Source organism: Xiphias gladius, chromosome 12, assembly GCF_016859285.1.
Source record: "Xiphias gladius isolate SHS-SW01 ecotype Sanya breed wild chromosome 12, ASM1685928v1, whole genome shotgun sequence".
Taxonomy (NCBI): domain Eukaryota; kingdom Metazoa; phylum Chordata; class Actinopteri; order Istiophoriformes; family Xiphiidae; genus Xiphias; species Xiphias gladius.
Window position 1 is genome coordinate 536054 of NC_053411.1, and position 26917 is coordinate 562970.

Consider the following 26917-nt stretch of genomic DNA (forward strand, 5'->3'; position numbering starts at 1 on the left):
CTGAGAGGGTTGGAAAAGGTAAAAGCTTTTGTCATGTTGGACTTCAGAGTGCAGAATATGACTGTATTTCCTGGAGGCAGTACATACCAGTGTAAACATTTTGGCCAACACTATTTCAAGTACCAACCACCAGGCGGCCTATCTTCATTTAGCTCCATGATAGAGACTAGTAGGTTAAGTCCGGTAGGTTTGACTTCAAAGCTACATATTTATATTGAACAGTTCAAATGATCATGTGTAATGTAATTGGTGTCACTTGTGGTAATGAACACACACAGAATTATCACTAGTTCTGCAGTTTGTAGTTCCCCTCAGTATAATGGAGCTTGTTGTACACAACAACTTTACTGTTTTGATTCAGTCTCAGTGCTCTCATCAGCCTTGTTTCTGCAGCAGTGGCAGCCTACAATTTACAGTGACTATATTCTGATATGAGGCTTCAGCAGTCTTAATTAGTCAAAGTTACTGTGATTTACTATGAAATCTCCTCTAAGTATGAAAACTTTGGATTATCCACAGGTAACAGGGACAGTGTCTCTGTAGAGAAAAGTGTTGAGGGTTTGCTGAAGATTCCGACTCAGTTCAATTCAATTCAATTCAAAGCACTGGCTGAGGCCAGAGGTTAAAACCACCAATCTTAAAGCCAATGGTAAGGATGTCCCGATCAAGTTTCCTCTGCCCCATTCCAGATCTGAGTCGATTAATTTTGGGTATCTGCCAATACTGAGTCCAATCTGATTCTTATATTTACTGTTACTTAAATATGTATCTCACACATTGAAAGCAGCTGCAGCTACTAAATCTGACATATCTTATTTTTCATGAGCTACTTGATCTAAATATTGAAGGTAGATCAAAACTATTAAATTTATTATTTAAATGTACCATTATTATTATTATTATTATTATTATTATTATTATTATTATTATTATTATTATTTTTATTATCATCATCATCATCATTGTTATTTATTTATTTATTTATAAAGCTTAAATTATTAATATGATATGAAATATCAACTGCCAGAATGTGACTCCTGAAAATGATGTGACACTATCAGCTATAGAGAAGACATCTCAGACTTTTGGAATTGTTGGGACGACCGAAACACTGAGTCTACTCTGATTGTACAGTGATGTTAAAGAGTTGGGCTTACTCCCTCACGCATTATCATTGGATGAGAAAAGACACTTTCTTGAGAAGAGTGCACAAACCAGACAACGGACAAGTTTTGGCCTGTGGTCAAATAACCCAGATACCAATACTCAGGATCAACACAGGACATATCTAATTAATGGACATCCCACTCTACTACCTGAGCCACAGCTGCCTGGCTTAGCCAAGGCCGAAATCTCAGAGATTCAGACCTGCGCTCATAAAACCAAAACCTCCAATAAAAATGACTGTAATTTTGGTGAACTGACCCTTTTTATTTAACTTTTTAAAATTTATTCAGTAAATAAATTCAGTATATAAAGTGGTAAGGTGCATGTGGTTTGTTGGTTAAAACTTTTTTATCTTCATTACTTGTTATAAATTCTCATCATTATTACTGATTTTCTTCGTTACATCTTATCTACAAATAGGAAAAATATATCAATCACTCCCCTGCACGTGCAGTGCCGCCCCACACCATACTCCTGTACATGACTGTCATCTTTTACCAAAAAATTCAAGTTTTAATGTCTTTGTTCATCATCTGTGGTGTGAAAACATTGATTTCCATAATTTCCATACAGACAGAGAAAGTAAAATGGCATCTTTGTCATAGCTCAATTATGAAATCCTACCGCACCACAGAGTCTCTCTCCTGCTGGGCTGCTGGCAGTGCTGTCAGCCAGACATCAGAGATAAGAGAATCGGCGTGGCCAACAGAAACAAGTTGCGCTGCCCTGCCTCAAACTGTTCAGCATTGTGCCACCTAGGTATGTCTCGAGAACTGATACTTCGGTACCAAGTCAATGCCAAATTATGAAAATTTGGATGGTATTTGTTTTTCTACAGTACCTAAAGGTACCGAAAGTACTGTAGATGTGTTAAGTACTGGAGATGTGATTCTTCTGGGACTGATGAGGGCAGTATATTAACCCTACAAGCATTCTAGTCTGACGTCAAACTCGAAGAGAAAAAGAAGAGGGCAGACACAGTAAATAACAACAACAACAACATGTAGAATGGAAGTGGAAGACTGCTGTATAGACATATTTTGCACTCTGTTACAGAGCACTTCAAATGAAAGGAGGAAATACCTCAAACTTATTTTAGCAGCTCAGGGACAGGCATCTGGATCGGTACACAGAACTGAGGGTGAGTCAGTTTCAGTTGTTAACTTTATATTAACATGTCTTCAAAATGTGCATCTCCTGAAATGTTACCATTTGTTTGCAAATTAGGACAGCTGGCATCTGTTGTAAAAGCTCCACACACAACGTTCACAAAGGCTAACATTAGCTAGTTCAGGCGTATGTAGCGACAGCTTATAATGTGAATTGGGTGCTCACTACTTTAGGAGGGTCTGTCAAAATATAACAACATTTTAAATGAATATTTTAACACCATTGGTCTGTCACCTTGTGAGTCAATTTAAACTACTGCTTGCACACTGACTATACGGAGGTGTGCTCGTACGTGTGTGTTTGCACATGCGTATGTGTGGTAGCACACTGTGTGCAGTAGCCTCAGCCGCAGTATTGGTACTGACTACCAAATTTCTGGTATCATGACATCTGTGGTGCAACCTGCTGTTTCCATTACCCATCTGTACTTACAGTTAGTTTTGTGGTTCGGTCATTTGAAGACAAGAATCTCTTTGTAAAGTTTACAAGCTGCCACACTGTTGCTCCTGCATTGCTCAGTATACTGTGAAGCAGCTAAAAAAAAAGAAAACTAGTGCAGTGAGTCCCAAAAAAAAAACCTCACAAAATGCAAGTCAACTTGGGTGTTTTCAACTGATGCATCGACTCATTGTCTTCTAGGGGACAGCCCTAAAATCCCATAGGAACCGCTCCTTCAATTACAGATATTGCAGAACTCCTTATTTAATATGAATGCGCAGACAGTTCTGGATAAATAAAGGAGTGATCTGTAGGCAGCCTTTAGCCTTACCTGTTATCAGTTCAGGAGTCAAACGCTGTATTCACATTACGGTTGCTTTTCACTGCTGCTGCAGTGTTTAAATGGGCTTGCCGGGTCCAAATCCATATGGGCATGGTGAGAAGGTGTATGGTGATGAGAACCAGGCCTGGAAATTCAGTCTTCACCTCTGGTAGCCCATGAGAGGTGTAAATAATGAGGGCAGTCTACATTTTGAAAGAAACATGCCACCAAGCTGAGTAAACAAAGAAAATATCAGTTGATTAACACCTTGGGACACCTGGACATGGAAGCTTGGTTGTTGGACAAAGGGAAACAGTAAGATTCATTGTTGAAATCCTGAGAAATGTAGGTGTTCTGGTAGAGATTCCTGCACTAGTTACACAAGATAACTGAGAGACAGGGGCACAAAAATCTGGTGAAACGATGCATGTCACAGGTTTGTTCCATTGTTAATCTAAAGTTTTGCAGTGTATATACACTATTATTCTTTTTTTCTCCCATTCTGTTGTTTCTCATGTCTCTCCTTAATGTCTGTATTCTCCTCCAGGACCCCAACAGGCGTTTTGGGGCGTCTCTGGGTGCCCTGTCAGGTGGAAGGGTGTCCATCACCAGGATAGCTCTGGCCAACCTGAAGCTGGCCCTGGTTGTGGCCATCCGCTTCTCAGCCACCAGGAGACAATTTGGACCAAAAGACAAAGAGGAAGTTCCTGTTTTGGAGTACCAGTTGCAGGTCAGAATGGTGGGAATAGATGATAGACACAGACAATAAAATATACACATTCAACAGACAGTAGATATCTCACTCACTTTAGATACTGTAAATTCTGAAATGAGAACCCGCTTTCAAAAAATTGCTGTGTGGAATTAGCTGTACTCTGATAGCATACATGATAAATGCATTTCTAAATGCATGAGTTTCTTTCCCTTTCTTTTCCTTTTCTTTTTCCTTTTGAAAATTTTTCAGTTAACAAACATTGGACAAGTCAAAGGACATGCCAGAAATACATAATACACAACCAGTGCAACATTTAAGTCACACTCAAAAAAAGATTTTTCCTTTTTGTGATTGTGACTTCAAAACACTAAGCCAAATTCACAAATTCAGTCATTAGTTTCAACTTTGGGGTTGTCTGGGTGGGAAAGGAATGGGGTCCAAATACTTGAGAAGTTTTTCAGGGAATTGAGTACAAGTCTGAACCATTGTGCTAAAATTGAAAAATACTAAGTAGAGGTTTAGAAAAAAAATAGTGTAAGATCCTTTGAATTATGAGTCTCCATCAGTATAGGCTATATTTGAAAATAAGTGCGATTTCACAGGCTCCCACTCAAGGACGGGTGCTGAGGGAGCCAAGTATTAACATTTTTTTATTAAATATAAATTTGATGATGTAAATTAGTCTCCAACGGTCGACTCTATTTCAGCATTCGCCTCGCAAGGTTCAGGATGATTCAAAGCAATAGATGGCATGTTGAGCTACTTTTAACCCATGAAATGCAGATAACTATATAACTTTGGTAAGAAATGTCAGTATCAACACCGGAATTGATGTGTTTCACTGCAGTACAGTCATATAATTGTAGCTCAAAAAAACAATGTTTAAGTATGCAGTACCTCTTTATTATTTTGTTGTAGTTTTGAAAAAACTAAAAAGTTAATTTGAGGACTTTTTAGAATTTTTTTAGGGATTTTTAAACAAAGATAAGTCAGTTGGTCATTGACAATTTTAAATGGTATATCTTAAAGGAAACCAGAGGTGTAGAAGTCACAGAGAGAGGTATGAAGTCACTTTTTGTCCAGTTGATAGTATAGCCTGACAGCCTGCCGAATTAAGTGATGAACTTTCAATAGAAGGGAAACTGACTTTTCTGCTTTTTTTTAAATATAGCAATACATCATCAGTGTATAAGCTGATGAGTGATTCTACATTTCCTTCTGTTAAACCTTCAATATTATCTGGGTGGATTCTGATTTTTAAGGCAAGTGGCTCCAATGCAATAGCAAAAACGGCTGGCGAGAGAGGGCAACCCTGCTGGACTGGGCGGTGGAGGGGGAATGTAGCTGACTTGTCCTCATTTGTTAGGAGGATACTGGACCAGCATAAATCCTTTTAACCAAGTTTTACCTAAAGTCTTTTTTATCAGAGTTGCCGAGTTTTGGATTATCTAGGGAAGTTCAGTTGTTCAGTGCAGGAGTTTCAGTTGGTATACTTCCAAATAATTGCTGGAGGAACATAGACAGTTAGGCTGAACTTTGCACTGACTAACCTAACACTCAAAAATGTGAAATGTGGCAACCATACAATTCAACATATATATATATAAAAACTTTCCCATTATAGATGAATAATAAATTAATATTTACTTGGTTTCACTTCCCTATTTTCCCCATAATTAATACAAGATGACGGAAAACTTTCTAAGAAATTATTTGAAAATTACAGTCCTGTAAAGTATGTTACAAAGATGACCATAATCGTGAGTCCTGATTCTTATTTAAACATGACGGAATACGCTTATAAAATAGCTTCCAAGTCTCTAAGATAGGCCTGTTTCAAATAAAGGTCTTGTTCTCTCTGAAGATGGGGCAATTAAGGCTGTGGCTACTATTTGAGAAGGTTACGGTAATCTGTTTGAAGCATCCGCAGAACTGCCCTTAATGTGTAATTGCAAAAATACAAATAATATAACTTTGGGGCTACACATATCATTACTGCAATGACCTCCATTAATTATTACAAGGTAATGAATGTTATCACAAGGCACACAGTGGGTCTTAAAAACTGTGTCGAGACATAGATCAGAACAAGGGTATAAAACCATTTCTTAAGCTTTGAGTATTCCCAGGACATGAGTATTCGAAGTGGCCTCTATAATTGTGAAATGGAGTTTGGAGCCACCAGGACTTTTCATAGAGTCGGCCATCCAGCCAAACTGAGTAAGTGAGCAAGAAGGGCCTTGGTCAGGGAGGTTACCAAGAACCCAACTGTCACTCTATCAGAGCTTTAGAAGTCCTCCGCAGACATGGGAGAACATGCTGGAAGGACAACCATCTCAGCAGCACCCCATCAATAAGGCCTTTATGGTGGAGTGGCTAGATGGGAGATACTTTGATTAAAAGGAGTCTGCAAAATGGCATTTAAAGGACTCTGAGAGCATTTTGTGAGAATTGAGAATAACTCCAAGCACATGTCTGGCGAACACCAAACACTGCTTATTACCTGGCTAATACTGTCCCTACAGTGAAGCATGGTGGGGGCAGCATCGTGGAGCAAGTCGCTGACCGTCCTTGAGTGGCCCAGCCAAAGCCCAGACGTAAACCCCTTAGAACATTTGTGTAGAGACCTGAAGATGGCAGTTCACAGACACTTCCTACCCAATCTGAACAAGCTCGAGAGGATTTGCCAGAAAAAAGTGATAACGTGCCTAAATCCACGTGGACAAAGCTTGTAGAGACTTAGCAAATAAGACTCCAAGCTGTAATTGCTGCCAAAGGGGCTTCTATAATGTACTGAATTAAGGGTGTTAATCCGTAAGAGATTTCAGTGTTTTTTTGTTTTCAAAAAATTTTAAATACACATTTTCACTTTATTATTATGTAGATTGATGGGCAAAAATTGCAGTTTTATCTATTTAAAATTAAATTTACAAAGCAATGAAGTGAAAGGGTCTGAATTCTTTCTGAAGCTACTCTCTAAGATAGTAAATTGAATATTTTTTTATATCTTTGACTAATTGTTGGATAAAACAAGGAATTTGAATATGCCACCCTTGGTTTGGGGGAACTATAGCAGGCAAAAGGATGGTTTGATCAATCGTGAATAATTAGTTAGTTATATAGTCATATTAATTGTTATATTAATTGCTTAATTATAATCAGTTGTAAATGTACATCAGAATGTGAAAGAAGATCACATAAAAATTCTACACATATAGGGCTTTAAAAGAGCAATTTGTAATATTGAGAAAATCAGATAAGTCTTATTTACAGAAAACACAGTTATCTTCACATAACAAGATAATGAAGATTTGATTTTGAAATAAAGACAACTAAAAAATATCAATAATGGCCATTTTCAAGTTCTTTGCAAACCTGTTGCGTGCAACTTACCTACACAAGCAGAACTGAACAGAGATGATTATTGTCATTTAATCAACTTATTATTTTAGCTCAAAAGTTATTCATTCTTTCATGTCTTAGGTGTTAACAACCAATTGCTGTTGGTTATTGGATGTTGTGCTATTACTACTATATTACTATATTATATTCTATCAATTGTCCAAATCATTAAAGCAAGCAAAACTGCCAAATATTTGCTGGTTCCACTTTGTCAAATGTGAAGATTTGATTCTTTTCTGCGTATTAGATCACTGGGAATTGAATATTATATTTATTCTAGAAATTTCATAGACTAATAGATCAATTACTTAACAAAACAATTAACAGATTAATGAGAATAATTTTCAGGTGGAGTTGGCTGTGTTGGTAAAGGTTTTTTGGGGTAGCTTGAGGCCACTATTTGTTGAATGTGAATATTTCTGAATTGGTGCCCCCTAGTGGTAGTATAAAAAGTGTTAATATTTATATACATTTGTCATGTCTTAGTGTGGATGTTAATATTTATGTACTGTGTGTTCTTCCAGCAATGGCGTCTGATCCCCTACCTGGCAGCAGCGTATGCTCTTGAATACTTCTCCAAATCCATCTTCATGAACTTTGTTGAGTTCCAGGTTGGACAGATTATGAGAGACAAGGGTGATAGCCAAGTAAGTAAAGATAATGGGCATGTGTGTGTGTCTATATCCAGAGTTATTTTGCTGTATAAATTAGTTTTACAGTCCACACTGTATGTTGGACAGTTACACATTTTTTGTTCTGCAGGCACTGTGCTTCAGGACATTTTATTTGAAATGAAATAATCGCTCATATCTCACACATCATTCTTTCTATATTGATGTAAATTTACACAAATTAAAGCTTCGACTTGGCACTTTAATATAGAATCAATTCTGTTATTTCAAATTGAATGTGCTGAAGCACACAGCCTGAAGGGCAAAAAAAATGTGTTTCTGTTCAAATCCTTGTGGTCTGTTGTATATGCTTACTAGGCAGAGATGGGCAGGGAGATCCATGCCATAGGCTGCTCCAGTAAACCACTGGGCTCATGGACCGCTCAGAGGGGGATCCAAGAATGCAGGGAGGCCTGCGGTGGACATGGATACCTTGCCAGTCAGTCTCAAGCATACAGACATTTACACACACATCGGCTTTTCTATAGTTGTGAGGACACTCATTTACGTAATGCATTCTGTAGCCCCATACCCTAGCCTAAACCACCATAGCTAAATGCCTGACCCCCACCCTTACCCTAACTGAAACCTAATTCTACCCTTAACCCTAAAACCCAGTCTTAACCCTCAAACAGCCATTTGAACCCACACACATACACTCTCTCTCAGAGACGTAACTGCCTTAGTTTTCTTTATCTTTCAGTGAACCGCCTGGGTAATTTGCGTGATGACAATGACCCAAACTGCACATATGAAGGAGACAACAATGTGTTACTGCAGCAGACCAGCAACTACTTGCTCAGCTGGCTCCATGCCAAGCACCATGGTCAGTCCTCTAACCACTGAGAGATTACTAAAAGTTTAATTGTTGTCAGTTATGGGGGCAGTAGTGATAAGCAGAACTGCAATTGTCACCAAAAAGGTTATGCCGATTTGGGGTTTCCTAGCGGTTACTGATGACTGACATGATGTCCTCCAATTGTTTGTGTTGTTGTGCCTGGCAGTATGAAGGAAGTTTTTGGACCATATACGACAACAGTTGAGACCAGGTCAGGTCTCAGTTGGGGAAAATTTGGAGCTTCATCGCTTTCTAAATAAATTTAGTGCTGACTTAGTGTGCTCATGTCCCCTTGTTAGAAGTTTAATTAGTGCAGCATTGAGCATAATATATTTTATTATTATGGTTAGGATCCACACTGCGTAAAGATACAACCAACTACACATAGCACTTCACTAAGAACACCATACTAATAATGGGTAGGAACTCACTTTGCGCTCAAAACAGCCTTCTTCATGGCATGGATTCCAAAACATGTTGGAATCATTCCTTTGAGATTCAAAGACTGATGTTGACATAATTGCATCAAATAATGTCTACAGAATTGTCAGCTGCACATTCACGCTGCCAATCTCGTTTTATCCAATAGAACACCTTTGGGATGTCAGAGGTGGTCTATTGGATGTCATTTGCACACTGAGGGTGTCAAGTGCACACTGAGAATGAGACTCATTTAGAGAGCATAAGTAGATTTTGTGTGTAAGACAATTGCATCAGGTATTGGTAACTTCAGACAATAATGATAGGTTGACATATAGTGATATAATATTGAGATCATTGCTGAACTCTATTCTGCACCCTGAACTGGTAAAATTTAGGAATGCTAGTGATGTACCTACAGCATTAAAGGTACCCAGTGCAGTTTTGTTGTAAACAAACAAAATTTATGTTTATATTCAGTGTTTCTCCTGCACACACACACAAAAAAAGCGTGTATCCTTCAGGGCTGACAAATGTGTTGGGCGCATATCCTTCCTCATAAAGCTCCACAGCGCTACTACGTCTCTAAAATGCAACAGGGAATCTTCAAGGGTGAGTACAGGAACTCTAATTAGTCTCTAAGGCTTCAACTGCTGTGTTGTTGGTTGCAGATGGTGTGCGGATTGAGTCTCCACTTCACACTGTAGATTTCCTGGATGATTTCCACAAGATTATGGGAAACAAGTTTACAGCAACAACGATGGAGGAGTGTATGGACTCTGCAGGTATTCCAGTATTTCAGCTGGTCCAGATAGGATTAATTTCAAATGTTGTTACCAAACTCTGTTTGATAAAACTATAACTCAGAGGGGATTGGAACCAACAGGGTAATTACAGGAAAATCAGTTTAGTTTTTTTAGGAAAAACAGAGATTAAACGTTTTGAAAGTCAAATCTGTGAAGTGAAAATTAGATCAGTGATAATTGTATGTCATTATAATGGGTGTATTTTCAAATGAATTAAATTCATACATCCAATTCAGGCAAGGTTTTATAGTCAGATATGAGATTTTAAGAAAATTACACGAACATTGAGTACCAGATGTACTAAGAAAACGATGTGGTGCAAATGTGCCACCTCAACTGGTACACAGAGGAAGGAGAGAGAGAAATCAGGACAAAGCAGCAGTAGGTGGAGGGGGGAGATTGTGTTGATATTGCTGGTGTCTCATTTGGATACTGCGGTGAATGTAGCCAAATGCTTACTGTAAATGTCTAATCTAAAGAAAGAAGAATATCTGAAGTGATTTCACAGTTCATTGATCTTCAAGTTCAAATTAAAATTTGATGAACACAAGCCCAGTACCCTGTCCACTATTAGCTGGTGCAACATATTCAGATTTTGTGTTGAGGGATAATTATTTCTCTGTTTTCTACTTACCAAGAATTGATTTTTAGTTATACAGTATATAGCCATATATAGTTAACCAGTTTGTTTATTTTGTAACTGATACAGTGTAGCTCCCAGGATATTTCTGTGCTGTGGTCACTGTGTGTGTGATTTCTGTAGAATAAGCGTCGTGCTTGACCTCCGGCATGGCGCTCCAGTTTCATACATTAACAGCATGTGGTGGGGATGGATCACATCTTACTCTGAAAAAGTGCTGCTAAAGCCTTGCTAAATGTGTAATCTTTTAATTATTTAGCATTAAAATAGTTACATTTATCTCTACCAGTTATGTAAATATTGCTGATATAAAATTCTATGTGATTGTCTTTTTATATTGCTTTCTCAGTTTAACATAGTGTGTGTACTGCCTGTTGTCTTTCCTATTAGTGCCACTGGCAGCTTATAAGTGGCTGGTGTGTTTCCTGTTGGAGGAGAGTCAGAAGAGGCTAGAACAGCAGAGGGCCTCGGGCAAGGATGAGTTTGAGGCTCGCAACAACAGTCAGGTAACACACACACATACCACTGCAGACACTCTCACATACTGTAACAGTTTAAAAGTTTTAATGTGTCCTCTTTTTAAGGTTTAGGGGTGCCAGTAAGATGTCTCTCCTGTCATGTCGAGGTCAACCGACAGTTAAAACCTACAGAGAAAAAACACATAAGACAACAAAAGAAAAACAGTCATGGATCTCCAACAATCTTAGAACAAAATACAGTTTTTCACTTTATAACAAAAAGTCACACGCCACTTAGATCATCAGAAGTTTTGTATTTAAATAATATAATCAGTTGTAATTTATGCATGTGTGTATACAGGTAAATGTGCAACAAACAGTAGCACCAGCCAACAAGTTTTTAATCACAGAAATAGATTAAAGACTTGTCCTCAACTTGGTACGTTCAAAGCCAAAGAGTCCCAAAGCACAGTCCTTTAAATTATATAATTTCTCAGACCAACAAAAAATAATTAATTTTTCAAAGAGAGAGAGGAAGAAAAAAAAAAAACTCAGCTCAAAACAATTCTGCTCTCAAAGCACAAATAAACTCTTGATTAGCTCTATAAACCCTCAGTCCATCACAGAAAGAAAACCTCAGTTCAATAAACTACTAAACCATGTCTTATACACTTCAAAAATAGTTAAAATACTAGGCAGTACAAAGTTATTGGGTTAAGTGGTGATTTGTGAATGACTTGTTGATAATGTATTGTGTAGCAAATTATTAATCTCTTTCTTAGTTATTGAAAACTAAATATAAAAGGAGATATAATACAATGATAATACATTGCACTGCCGTCGAGTGCCACAAAGCAAGCATTCCTACCACCTTATTATCACCAAGCAGGTGTGCCTGGCATCAGTATAGATCAGTGTGAAGTGTGATTCTCTTAGAGTTCCTGATCAAAAATGGTGTTTTAATTGAAGATGTATACCATTCAACCGAAAGGAACTAAAGAAGTTAGCTTTTCTCATCACCTAAACAGTTGAGATGAAGCTTTAAAGACATATGCCCCAACTTTGCATGGATCCATCGGCCTCCTTTAGCCTATATATATATATGTAGATGTGGGTATATGTATATGTATATGTATGTGTGTATGTGTGTACATGTGTATGTGTGTATGTGTGTATACATGTGTATGTGTGTATGTGTGTGTATATGTATGTAGGACCTTTTTTTTTTCACTACAGAGGAAGGAATGTAAAAGAAGATTATCTTGTATGTACAGGCTTTTCCAGCCATTCCTTTCCCACAGCCTCTCTGTTCCTGGCTCCAGCCCAGGAGTTAGAGTGGGTCGTTTTTAAAAGCTTTGCACACCTGGATTTGGGCAGTTTATCCCATTCTTCCTGGTAGATCTTGTCAAGCTCAATCACATTTGATGGGAGATGTATGTGTACTTCCATCTTCAAGTCTCTACACAATTATTCTATAGGGTTTAAGAATGGGCCACTCGAGGATAGATAGAGAGTTGTCCCAAGGCACTCCAGTGTTGTCCAGACTGTATGCTTTTGGTCATTGTCTTGCTGAAAGGTGACCTGTCGTACCAGTTTCAGGTTGCGTGAACTCTGGAGCTTGTTTTCTTCAAGGAATTCTATGTATTTGGCTGTATTCATTCCTCAATTCTGACCAGTACCCCTGTCTCTGTAGCTGAGAAGCGCCTGCATAGCATGATGCTGCCACCACCATGCTACCACCCATTTTTGAGTCTGAATACTTTTGTAAATGAGAGATTTAGGTTTTGATTTTTGATAAATTTGCCACAATTTTTAAAAACATGTTTTCACTTTTTCATTATGGATTATTGAGTGTATCATTTTAAATCAAATCTACTACCCAAGAAAGTATGCATAAAGTGAAGGGGTCTGAACACTCTCTGAAGTGACTGGTTATGTAATTTCAATCCCCCTACAAGACAAATGGAGACAACCTCACAACAAAATGTTGTGCAAGGTTATGTTTTAAGAAATGTCAGTGTGATTTTGAATTAGGTGTCTTGTCTGTTAAATAGAATCTGGATGCTCCAGTTTCACTTTTGATGAAGGAAAACGAACAGTTTTTCCCTACTTTCCGGTCTTTGTGATTTACAGTACACTGGAGCTATTACTGTACTGGAAGCAGAAAGATGAAAGTTATATTCTCTCACTTTATATACAAACAGTACCACCCATTAAATGTGCAGCATTATAGAGGTTTTATGTTGTAATGCTTTGATTTTTCACCTGAGTTTATAGTAGAAATAAAAAGTATGCTACAAATGTTCCCGTTGTGTGTTTTTGTGTGTGTATATGTGTGTTTGTGTTCAGGTTTATTACTGCCGTTCCCTGGCCATTGCCTACATTGAACACACCTGCCTCCAGAGGTTTCATGAGCAAACTGCTGATCAGGACACACCAGCTTGTCTCAAACCAGTACTAAGCAAGCTCTGTGCTTTGTATGGGCTATGGAGCCTCAGCAGCCACATGGCCACACTGTACCAGGGTATGTACTATACTCTTTATAATGCATGCATACATAGAAATGCAGATGAAGTATTCCATTGTGTTCATATTTGTAACATACCACTGTTCCTTTCCAGGTAATTACTTGAGTGGAAGGAAGCCAGCAGAGTTGGTTCAGATGGGCATTCTCACTCTCTGCTCCCAGGTACAGGAACATCTGTCTCTCTGTCTTCCCGTCTGTGTCAATCTTTGTCCATGTACTTCTCATTTGCCTAACTCAAATCTCTTACTTCTCGTCATAAGCAGATATACTGAGAGGCATTGTTAGCATTTAATTCATTCCTGAATTAAATTCACAACAAATTTCACGAATGAAACTAGATTTTACAGTCACCCCACTGTGTGAATTACAGCCCTATACTTATCCCAGTAAAAGGAGTGTGGGCTTGAGCCATACAACTTAGACTCAAGTAAGACTTGAGTCAAACTCATGTTGTCTTCAGGCTGCACCTGACAGCACCTTACATATCATTCTGTATGTAACTGAACTACAGTGTTAACTTTGTATTTTATTTTTTTTAATTAATTTCCTTACTTGAATTGGAAAAAGATTTGAGATTTACAGATGACCTGCAAACCAGTGACAGTACTTCAAAACTGAAAATGTAGTAGATAAATTAAGTATTAGCAATAACATTCCATCAACTGTTTCTTGGTTACACTGTATAGTATTTTACAGTAGGATTTTTATGTGATCATTAAGCTCAGAAAAGAAATCACAACATAGTGATCTTGATTACAAAATATTTACTTTGGCCGTGCTTCAACTCCGCCTGAGAAAAATTGTTACTATTACTCAAAATATTACTTATAAAAATATTACATATTAATGTTTAGCATATATCTAATTTGTAATACATTAGGAGACAATAAACAGGGTACACAGAAAGGAGGTGAAGTATAAGACAGATCAAAAATGCACAAAATATACACAAGGTACACACAGCAGCGCAACCAGAGGAAAGAGAGAGAGAGACGGATGAAGCGGGTCAAGAAGATTTAAGAAGGTGGAGGTGTAGATGGTTTTGAAGTGGAGGTTAATACAGTTATGATACAGTTTAACTATTACTTACATGTTTTAAAAAAACAAAGAAAGGTGTAGTTGCAGTCAGTAGTGATTTCATATCATTGATGGTTAAGTTCAAATTCAAGTTTGATTGAACACAAACCACAATTACCCGTCCATCATATTTTGCGCAACCTGCAAAAATAATGCAAAACCCTCAGTACATCTAACCCTCAAACCCCTATACTTTTTGCACACTTTATTGTGTTGTAAATGTAATTTTAAATGGATAATATTGCCATTTTTGCTTATCAATCTGCACTCAATGAAAGAGTGAAAGAATGTTTTTAGAAAAAACTGAAATGTCTTATTTACAAAAGTGTCCATACCCTTTGCTGTGGCACTCCAAATTGTGGTCAGGTGCATCCTCTTTGTTTTAATAATCCTTGAGATGTGTCTGGAATTTGATTGGAGTCCACATGTGGCAAATTGAATTGACTTGACATAGTTTAGAAAGGCACACACTGTGTATATAATGTCCCACAATTCACACAGCGTGTCAGGACAAAACCAAGCCATGAAATCCAAGGAACTCTCTGTAGACCGCTGTGATAAAATTGTGATAGATCAGAGGAGGGTATAAAACCATAAAACCATTTCAAACCACCAGGACACTTTACTAGAGTTGACTGTCCAGCCAAACTGAGGAACCTGGCAAGAAGTGCCTTGGTTAGGTGACCAAGAACTAAAATTCTCTCTAACAGAGCTTGAGAAGTCCTCTGCAGAGGGGGAGTCACGTGACACAGTAAAGAAAATTGTATAAATGTAATGTATATGAGAGCCACATACAGAGTTGTCATTTTTTCATCTAATACAAGTCAGACTGCAGGCAAAACCCTTAAGTAGCAATGTCGGGCAAGTAGAAAGGCGCATGCCAGCCAAATTCTAAAAATAACAACATTTCTGCATGTGCTACCAAAGATGATACCTTGCCAGCACACAGGACAGAGGAAAAGAAAAGTCCGCCAGGAAATGTTGCAGAAGATATTGCAAACATTTTCACAGTCCTGAAACAAATATCAGGTGACCTACAAAGCCTGGGAGAAATGCGCAATGCCACGTCATCGATGGAGGAGAACAATCGTGACAAAGATTAACAAGGTGGAAGGGTGACTGACCTTTTTGGAGGAGTTTGAAAACCAGCTAAAGGCTAACCCACCTGCTACTAAAAGGGGTCTCCATGACAAGGTGAATGACATGGAAGACTGAAACAGGTGCAATAAATTGCCATTTGTCGGCATTCCAGAGGGCTGTGAAGCAGGGGACCCATTCACGTTCCTGGAGAGGGCTCTACCTGAAATGCTGGACATAACCACTGTTAAGGGGATGGTTTTTTGAACGTGCTCACAGAATCCGTCCCCGGATTGCCGACAATAGTTGCAATGGATGGATTTTGTGGCAAGATTCGTGTGATCTGGGGATAGAGTTCGTATCCTATGCACATCCCAAGAGAAAGGAGAATGGTAAATGTGTTATGATCTTTACAGGTTTTTTTTTTTTTTTTTAAGTGATTCGAGACATAACAGTTGAGACAAGACATACATTGGGTGACATGACCATTAATGTGACAGTGCAAAAAATGCATTTATCTGTGTATAGGGAAGGTGCAGGGCAGTCTTTTGTGTAAGATTATTGTGTATAGGTGTGAGTGTGTATGGAAGTTGGGGGGGGTGGTTTTATAAACACGAAAAACAATGAATAAATAAATAATAGAGAGGGAAAAGTAATGTGACAAAGAAAGGAAAGTAGAAGACGGAAAACTAAAAATAATAGAAAGAAAAACGAACAACTTCGTTAAGTTTTACTGGCAGAGGTGTCTTGTGATGTCCCAAATCCAACTGCTTTATATTTTCTTTGTGTCTATTGTTTTGTTTTTCGTTTTTCTCTTTTTAATTTTTTTCGTTTTCTTCCAGATTTTTTCTAGCATTTTGTTTAGACTTCATGAAGCAGGGCGTAAACAAAATGCTGATCTGTACAAGACCTTCGGAAGGATATCACTGATAAACAGTCCCTCATATTTGACTGCTGAATTCTACTCTCCCCGTTACTCTGCTTGTTGGGCGACTTGTCATCAGTCACACTTCCCAATCACAGCGTAAAAGTAATACTCATTGCTCTGTCACCAAGAAAATCATCTTCCTAATTTTGCAGGAAAAAAAATTAAACATCTCATTATAGTTAGACCTCTTTATAGAAAACATAACAAAGGAAAAACGGACATCATCTATTAACCACAAAATACATATGTTCCAGAAAGCATGGGAGCCAATCCTCATGCATTACTTCCTGAACAACATACACAGGACAATACTCACCTACACTCCTGATACCTATCCCATAATAATTTCTTTGTGTTCTTTTTTTCCTCTTCTCTGTTCTGTTATTTCATAATAACTAGACTTCTCTTTAATATATATAGACACATACTTCTATTTTACTGTCTTTTGTTATTGTTGTTATTATCACTAATATAATGATTAATTTTGCTCTTGTGGTTGTTGACGTTGATGTTATGAATGTATAATGAGGCATTCGAAAGAGAGAAGTTGCCCCACACCTACTGTAGCCATCTCACTAGATGCTGAAAAAGCATTTGATTGTGTGGAATTGAGTTATCTTATTCAAATGCTAGAGATCTTTGGTTTTGGGAAAACGTTTATAAAATGGCTGAAATTATTATATAGTGCACCTCAAGCAGCTGTTCAAAATAACAGGATATCTCCTCTTATTTTAAATTTAGCCGTGGGATCCAGCAAGGCCCGCGGCTCTCTCCTTTACTATTTTGTTTAGCAATTGAAGAGGATTAATTGAAATACTGTTTGGTTCTGCAAGAAACATAATCATTTTGAAATCCATAATCATGTACAGTCTCTCTCCCCCTATTCCTCTTCTATTACTGAAGCGGCCTGTGTTCAAACATTACATACACATCAATCACATACAATCCCATATTGCGCAATTGCTGTAATGTTCTAGGCATACACATGCACACGCATACATGCAGCAGCGAGGCGCAGGTGAAGATATGTACCTAAATGTACATTTAAATCTGAGTTGAGTCTTTTGAGCTAGTCACTTCCCAATACGGTGAGAAAGACTGTTGAATGAAGAATCCTGCCTATTTTGAAGAAAGGTATAGGACTGTAGGGCTGTAGCTGAGGGAACCTTTGGAGAGGACCTTCTGCTTAGATTTTCTCCCCAGTGACTCAATTGTTGTGCTGTTTAAAGAATTTTGAAGTAAAGCTTCTTAGAAGAAACATTTTGCTTTTGACATCTTTGTTCGAATCCCAGACCTACTGAACCCTTCTTCATCACAATACAACCTCTTGCTAGAGCAATTCCTAAAGACCCCAATATTCCTGGGGTTACGATTTGGGGCTCCACAACCTAACCTATGCTTTACGCTGATGACAATTTGCTTTTTGTTAGTTCTATATCTGCCCTACTCAAAATGATAAAATCCTTTTCAAGTTTTCTGTTTATCGGTTGGATTGGACAAAGTTGGAGTCCCTCCCCCTAACCTCATATTGCCCCAAATCATTAATCCAAGCTGGCTCATTCCATTGGCCCTGTATAGGGATTAAATACTTGGGGATTTTATTTTTCAGGCAACTAAGGTATAGTACATTGTATTTTTGTCCCACTTCTAGACAAAATCAATAAAGATATGGAAAAATGGTCTCTGCCTTATCTCTTTTCATGGGGCAAGGTTAATATTATAGAGATGAATTGTGCTCCCAAAATGCTTTATCTCCTTCAGTCTTTTACACTGACTATTCCTATTAAATACTTCAAACAATTTGATATACTCTATAACAAGGTTTTTCTGGAAATGGCAAAAGGCCAATCATACATCTAGGTAAACTATAAAACCCCATAGTAAAAGGTGGGTTGGGCTTCCCAAATCTGCTGTTTTATTATTATGCTTTTAACCTGAGGCACTTATCACACTGGGCAATTCAAAGGGCCTGCCCATGGTATGCAAAAGAACAGTCAGTGTGAACACCCCTCCTCCCATTATTATTCTTATCTGCCAGAATGCTGCAAAATGGCCAAACCCACCCCATCATCTCTCACTTACAGGGAATCTGGAGGAAAGTATATCCTATATTCCAAATTAACCCATACTTAAGGCTTTCTTCCTGTATAATGGGACAACCCTAAACTCCCTGTTGGCAAAACCCCAGTTATAGGGAGGGAGTGGGTGAATGACGTGTTCATGCTTTGGCTGACCTTTATAAAGAAGGTGTCCATAAATCATTTGACAATCTTGTTGACCAGTTCAATTTAGCCAAAATTAATTTTGGCTAAATCATCTCCACCTAAGTATTTTTGGCTCTACTCTTACTCCTCCCCAGGGCTTGGACCTCATTAAGGAGATTTAGTGTTTCTGCAGGACACGGGACTTATTGTTCTATGCTTATAAAAAATCTGGTTACAAGACCACCACAGCTGTGCAAAAAGTGTGGGAAGGGGATTTGAGCACCACCTTTGAAGAAGATGAGTTGGACAAAATTATTGGGATTATCAAATAGGTTTCTAGAGATATCAGGATAAGATTAATACATTATTAATTAATTAAAAATCTTACATTGATTTTACTGGTACCATGCAAGTTATTCAGACTTTGAAAGAAACACCAGACTGGAGACTGGAGATGTAACAGGGAGGTGGGTGACTAAGTCCAAGCACCGTGGTCATGCTCGAAGGTACAGACCTTTTGGACCAGAGTCCATGAGTATATCACAGAGATCATGAGGGTAGATTATGAGTTTTGTCCTAGTGTATACATTTTTGGAAACCCTCAAACCCATATTACAAAACCCATAGCAAATTGGATTCATACAGAATTATGATTGGTAAACAGATAATAATGAGAAAGAGGAAAGCTGTAGAAGGCCCATTATGCCAGGGCTGGATCTCAGAACTGGGAGAGGTGGCGGCTTCTGAGAGAATATCCTATAGTCTAACAAATGAAGTTGAAAAATGGGTCTTCTATGATATGGTTTTATGTTGTTGAAAATTTGAAATTCAGTAAACTTTAACTCACAAAAAAAGTGCTCTGCAGAGGACTTTTTTGCTTGAAGGATCATGATCTCAGCAACACTCCATCAATTAGGCCTTTATGGTTGAGTGGCTAGACTCACTTTGAGTAAAAAACTCAAAAGTGACAGCCCACTTTGAATTTGCCAAACAGTATTTAAAGGACTCTGAAAGCATGAGAAAAAAGATTCTCTGGTCTGAAGAAACAAAACTTTGTTCCTTTGGGCAGTACTCCAAAGACAGAACTCCAAATGCTCATCAGCTGGCTAATACCATCCCTACAGTGAACAATGGTGGTGGCAGCATCATGCTATGTGGGTGCCTCTCAGCAACAGGGACAAGGAGACTGGTCAGAATTCAGTGACCCAAAGCATACAGCCAATTCAACGGCTTCAGGCTTCAGGACAAATCTCACTGACTGTCCTTGAGTGACCTAGCCAAAGCCCAGATTTAAACCCCATAGAAATTCTATGGAGAAAACTGAAGATGGTAGTTCACAGATAATTCCCACACAATCTGATGGAGTTTGAGAGGATCTGCTGGGAAGAATGGGATAATCTGGCCAAATCCAGGTGTGCAAAGCTTGTAGCGATTTACCCAAGAAGACATAAAGCTGTAATTGCTGTCAATCAGGTTTCTACAAAGTACTAAATTAAGGGTATTAGTCCTTTTGTAAATGAGTGATTTCAGTTTTTGATATTTAATAAATTTGCAAGAATTATAAAAACAGGTTTTCACTTTGTCATTATGGGTTAAGTGTAGATTGATGGGCAAAAATGGCAATTTTATCAATTTAAAATGAAATCTACAACAGTGTTCAAAAAGTGAAGGGTCCAAATACTTTAGGAAGTTACTGTATATTGTTTATTAGTACTAGTCTAACTATAGTGCAGTACCCATTCAAAATGGGTCTTTCCTTTTCTTCATAAAGCTGAATGATTAAATTATGGCTCTGGTAGATGCTGCTCACCCACCTGACTTTAAGCAAAACCCAATCTGCTCTGTGTTTCTCCTCCAGCTGAAAAATGATGCAGTTGCATTGGTGGATGTTTTTGCACCTCCTGATTTCATCCTCAACTCAGCTATTGGCAATGCTGATGGACAGGTAAAGACATACACACACATAAAGCCTACGTATACCTCAGTAAAAACTTTTTTTTTGATGGGTTGCAATAATACAGGAATTGTCAGGTCATACCACCACCTGCGATTGCTGTTGACAGGTGGGGGCACACCTGTTCTTTTTCGTTAGTACACTGTAAATTATATAATTATAAATTATATGATTTTTTAAATTTCATAATGTTTCATTTAATTAAACAAGTCATAGCAGTTTCATATTGATCAATTTATTAACTGATTATTTCATTCAGTTTGCAGTTCATTAGGAACATGCAGTCTAAAGCTCGGCTCAGACTACAGGAGGTTTAACCAGTTTTGAAATCCGCTTGTATCATGCACATAAGGAGAAACTTCACAGACTTCTCTCTAATCTCAATCATGTGCACGCTACAAGATCTGGAAAATAATGATGCATCACACAATACAGGATATTATTAAGATTATCGTGCCATGGGGAGCAATCAGGGAGCAATGGCCCTTCTAATAGTACTACTAGTAGTAATACTTTTCAGTATGAAAAAACAAAAGCAGATTGCTAAACAAGTCTGGATGACAAATCGTTGGGGAGACTCAGTCATTACTGGTTGTTTATTCTTCAGTGAGAACTAGAGGTGATATTTTTGACATATCAGTTTTAATATCTGTCAACAGTAGTAAGTTAGCTAATATTAGCCTCAAGGGCTAGAATGTTTAGCTAGGGGCTATCTCTGATGAGACTGCAATCAGCTCTGGAGATTTAAGACTGGATCTGTAAATCCTTCAAATTACCAGATAATCTGGGCCGAACATGGGTACTGACCAAGGTCCCAGAGCCAATTTCTTCTTGTCAGAAGGGATGAATTGGGGATAAATCGGCCCGAAACTCGTGTAGTCTAAGCCCAGAATAATATAAAAGTCCTGTAATAAATCCTCCTTTATGAAGGTTATAATGTTCAGTTTTTGTTGAAATGTGATAGCGAGGTGTTGATTCAACTGTGTGATCACTTTGAAAGCTGCAGTTCGTGCTGCTGTTGAACTGTATGGCATTATACAGAGAGGTGTTTCTGTTATTTAGCCTACCCTCATTGATATAAATGGGGACAAAATAATAGAAACACATGTATAACACAATACAATTTAACAGCACCACAAACTGCAGCCTCCAAAATTACCAAAGTTGAATCACCACCTCTCTAAAGCTTTTTCAACACAAACTGAAAATTATAACTGTCATGAAGGTAAGATTTATTGCAGGATTATTGTATTAGACTCCATTACTTTTAGCAAGGTGTACCTGCCAACTGAGTGTATTTACACAATGAAAAATATTTATTTTAGTGACATGCTCGAAACACGATACAAACCCTCAGTTGTGGACAGCAACCAACGTGCACAGATCCACACATGCAAACAAATCGCTACTCTGTGTTGAAGGTTTCGTCAGTTCAATTCCACATGCTTTGTTGATATTAAAGGTAAGAACAATATTGTGTTTAGGAAAACACACAAGGTAGTGTTGGGTTAAAAAAAAATCACAAGAAGGCTCAACTATTGTTTGTTTGGCCTGAGAAATGAAGATGTCATGCACACCCACAGTGTATTCTGTTACTTTGTGTCAGCTTCTGGGTTCATCAAGTTTATTTTTGCAGCAAAATTTATCATAGATGTTTTATCTCTAATATTTCCTAAGTTTGAAAAAGTTTATACTTTATACTGCTGATACCAGTGACTGCCTTTCTACTGTTTCTACTGTATTACTTTCTCCTTCATACGTTTTACTTTAAAAATATTTACAAGTTGTGTATAATAAGACATTTACAATGTCACAGATGAAGCAGATGGTAGGTCAGATTACTAATGGGCAGAACTATGTAGAAAATGCATTTAACAGACATTTTAAGGTTCAAGTTTGCTGTATCTTCTAGAGACCTTTTTGATTAATTAGATTAAAAGGTGAAAGCATGTCTGAGGTACAACAAGCTGATACTGGCATTGCCTCTAATTTATGCCAGTTGATCCTATATCTTGATATCTTAAGAAACATTTTTCAAAAACACATTCTATGAGAGGGGGATTGTAGTAAATAGGATTCTTTTGTCATCAATAAAACAGAATATTGTCCGCAAATAAATGTTTATTCTCCTCTTTTCTACTCCTTTTAATTTAGTTTTTAAAAAACTGATATAACAAGTGGTTCCAGTGCTATTAAAAATAAAAAAACAGAAAGACAGGACATTGTTGCCATCAACCATAAACTTAAAATACTGTAAAAGCTCAAAACTAATAGAAAAAATACCTCACACAACAGTCAAGATTGTTACTATAAGTAAAAGTAATATTTGTACTTCTACTACTAAGTAGAGCTGTTAACGAAAATTCTAAATTCGATTTAAATTATCAAATTGTAAAAAAAAAACACCAGATATTCAATTGTGTCAAAACCCAACTCAGCCTCAGATAGGTATTTGCACTTCGAGCAAGCTAAAAAGCTCGGATTTTGGTCAGTAGATGGCAAAATAGGGGAATCTCGAGATAAAGTTGTATGTAAGATATGTAAGCTACAGTTAGCCCACCATGGTATCTTACCATTCCAAAACTAGCAACCTGGGGGTATATCTTGTAAATATGCACCCAATTAGCGATGTCTCTCATTGTATTGGTTAGGATTAGGATTAGCCTTTATGTTCTCCTTTAGGAGAAATTTGTCATGGGCATTCGAGAGAAGCAGAGGTGTTAGAGCAGCACACAGCCTCTGTTAACTAAATAGAAGCCATAACTTTTGTCAGTTGAGTTTAACAGAGTTTAACAGAGTGAAATTGTTTGAGTTAAACAGACTGGTTGCCAAACCATGTGGTGATTCCATAATGATTTATAGATTTAATGGCTGCCCTGTAGAACAATAACATAATATTTTTAATCCTCCATTGACTCTGAGTCTTGACAAAAAATGCAGACACTGACTGATTCGTACACAAACATACTTCACATAATTGGCCCATTGCAAATGAGAATCACAGTGAATACCTAAGAACTTGTATGTTGTTACCTGCTAAACTTTCTCCCCACTGATTAAAACTAGGCTGTGATCACCTACAGACCTGGGATCAAACCAATTCTTTGTTTTTTTAACATTTATTATCAGGTTGTATCCTGCAAGCTACTGCACGACCTCCTCTATCTCTGACTTATACACAGCAATGTCTGAATCTGTTGTCAGTAAACAGAGCATGGCTGTATTACCAGAAAAACTGATAATGTAGTTGTTTGTGTAATAGTTTCTACAATCATTTGAATATAATGTGAAAAGAAGGGGAGATCTTATGCAGCCTTGAGGGGCTCCAATACTTCTAACCTGTATGTCAGAGAATGTTGAGTCAACATTTGACTGCTGTTGTCTTTCTATGAGAAATGCGTGGTACCATCAGATGCGTTCAAATGATTTCATCACTAATGATGTCAGTGGTACTGGTCTAAGATAATTATTTTCCTGTGGGAAGGGTTTTTTTGGAACAGCAATAATGACTTTTTTCCGTATTGTAGGAATGGTACATGTATCAACAAGAGTTGGAATAGAGGGCTCCAAATGGGTTCAAATCATTAGCAAACGTTTTAAATTGTATTGGTTTGCCCTCCTATGGACATAATGTGCAAAAATAGAAATATTAATGGTTCAAACCTGTGTGTTTTTCAGAGGGAATAATCGAACGTAATTTTTTGCCAATTTTGACGGTGCTACTACTGAGTAGCCACAACAGTAGAGGTACTAGCAGTAGCAGTAAAGTAGTAGTTTGAGATCGTGCAGATTTGAGATCTTGTTTGCAGCATTTTCAGATGTCATTATGCCCTCAATAGTTTGACTAAACAGTAATTGCAAATTATTGTGTACATAGAGTGCACAGATTTCAAAACTATCCTGAGTGGACAAAAATTCAACAAAAGGTTAACAACAACTGTTATCTCCATGAACCAACTCCTAATGATATTTGATCACAAAATATTAGTGGATAATCATTGGTATGCCTCCACGCCAGTGACAGCCACGACTGGAGGCATTATGTCTTCAGGTTTTCCATCCGTTTGTACGTCCCATTCTCATGAATGCAATATTTTAGTTATGCTTGTGCCCAATTTCTTTAAACTTGGCACAAGCGTTCACTTGGTCTCAAGGCTGAACTGATTAGAATTTAGTGGTCAAAGGTCAAGGTCACTGTGACCTCACAAAACACGTTTTTTTTTCCATAACTCAAGAATTCATACTTTAATTATGACAAAATTTTACACACAAATGTCTAATAGGATACAATCATGAAATTATGACATTTCATATCCAAAAGGTCAACTTCACTTTGACATTATAATGTTCTCTAAAAACACTTTTCTGGCCATTATTCAACGCCATACCTCAGGAACAGAAAGTGAGACTGTGACCATATTTTACATTTGGTCAGATACTGAATTGGTGACACTAATCTTGGGTGCCAACCTTGAAACTGTGATGATTGTATAGATCTACTGTCCTGCCGGGTTGAAGAGGTGTGCAGCATCCACATTTTAGAATTTGTAGCTTCTTTTCAGCAACATCCATATTTGAAGTATTGTCTACTGCCATTGCTGGAACTTTGTGTTCCATCAGAATCTGCCAAATTGGCCAAGAATGTGAAGACATACAAGGATTTTATCTGTTTTTTTTTTTTTTCTTCACGGTGAATTTACACACATACAGAGTAGACATACAGCAGAACAAGAAGAACAGTGCTTAATTATTCACTGGAATCATATATGTCAATATAGTGATAACTTCCGATTTGCAAAAAAATTGCAGTAATAACTTTAATTAACTTCATTCAAAGTCTTAACTACATATATTAATCTGGACAGACATGGATGTAAACTGCGACTTGACTGGTTGAGGTGTACAACCGCGAGTCAGTAATTATAGTTTCTACATCAAACAAAAACAAAAACACCCAAAACAAACCTGTTTGATAATGATATCTTAGATTTGTTTATTAAATAATAGTGATAATGATATATAGTGAGCAGGACATTTTAAAGTGTAAAAATAAACCTTTCGGTGCTCTCTGGTGGACAAACTATAATGGAAACATGGTAAAGGTAAACGAGGTAAATTTATTGTAATGCTGTTCTGAAATTTCTTCTTATTGGCCAGCATATACACCAGTGACTAAGACAAAGTGGTATCGGCCTTGCCAATTTGCAAAACATAATGTTTTTCAAGTGTTTCAAGATGATTTAACAAACCAGTTCACAAACATAAACAAATGATAAAAAAGTAATGGATTAGTTTATTCCATCAGTCTAAAATCCAAGTAGGCCCAGACTTTTTACTTTAGATTGACAAATGTGAGCATGCTTGGATTAACCTATTAGGGGGCCCCAGGGTAAAAATGAGTCATGGGCCCTATTCATCCCCTGATTGTGGAAATTTGGTTAAACGTGAAATTATTTGGGAATTTTAATTTTGACACAGGTCCCCTGTATAAAACAGGTAGAGAAGACAGGTAATAATGTAGGATCCATCTTAATGCCCAAATTATTTTAGCAGATGCTCTGTTTTAGTAGTGCATATTCCCAAACAAATTGCATATTCCCAAACAAAGCAATTAATTGATTTACCACACACCACCTGATACACAATAAATGAGGGGCGAGAGGCACCAAGGCAGTTGCCTGCTTTGCCCAGTTGGAAATCCAGCTATGGATATAAGTCATGGTCATGATTTATGATTAAGTGGTGGGACTTCTGTGCAAGCAATCCTACTATATTTTCTTGTGAGCTACTAAATTTTCTATCTGTTTTTATTGGTAGGATTACTGTGCAAGCAATTGCTAGGCAACAAGCAATCCCACATTATGTTCTTCTTGCCACCCATTTTGTTTATTGGTGGGATTGCTGTGCATTTCAAGGGATTTCACTGGAAATATGCATGTTTTAGTACAGTTTAAGTCATAAGACATATTGCAATTAATTTCAGATGGTAATGGGAAAACAAACACACATTTTCAAGGTAAAACATCCAAGAAAGCTACAGCTTTAACAGAGACAGACACATGAATACAGAGAGAGAGAGAGAGAGAGAGAGAGAGAGAGATGG

General features: G+C 37.6%; 1 protein-coding gene across 1 annotated transcript in view; it reads left to right on the forward strand.

Moving 5' to 3' along the window:
* Positions 1-26917, forward strand: part of acox3 (acyl-CoA oxidase 3, pristanoyl) — a 67327-nt gene that overhangs the window by 36307 nt on the left and 4103 nt on the right. Inside the window, exons 10-18 of the mRNA XM_040141060.1 lie at positions 3645-3827; positions 7739-7861; positions 8204-8324; positions 8589-8711; positions 9815-9928; positions 10980-11095; positions 13397-13571; positions 13669-13736; positions 20719-20805. Coding sequence (XP_039996994.1) covers positions 3645-3827; positions 7739-7861; positions 8204-8324; positions 8589-8711; positions 9815-9928; positions 10980-11095; positions 13397-13571; positions 13669-13736; positions 20719-20805 — 1110 coding nt within the window. The remainder of the gene's footprint in view (positions 1-3644; positions 3828-7738; positions 7862-8203; positions 8325-8588; positions 8712-9814; positions 9929-10979; positions 11096-13396; positions 13572-13668; positions 13737-20718; positions 20806-26917) is intronic.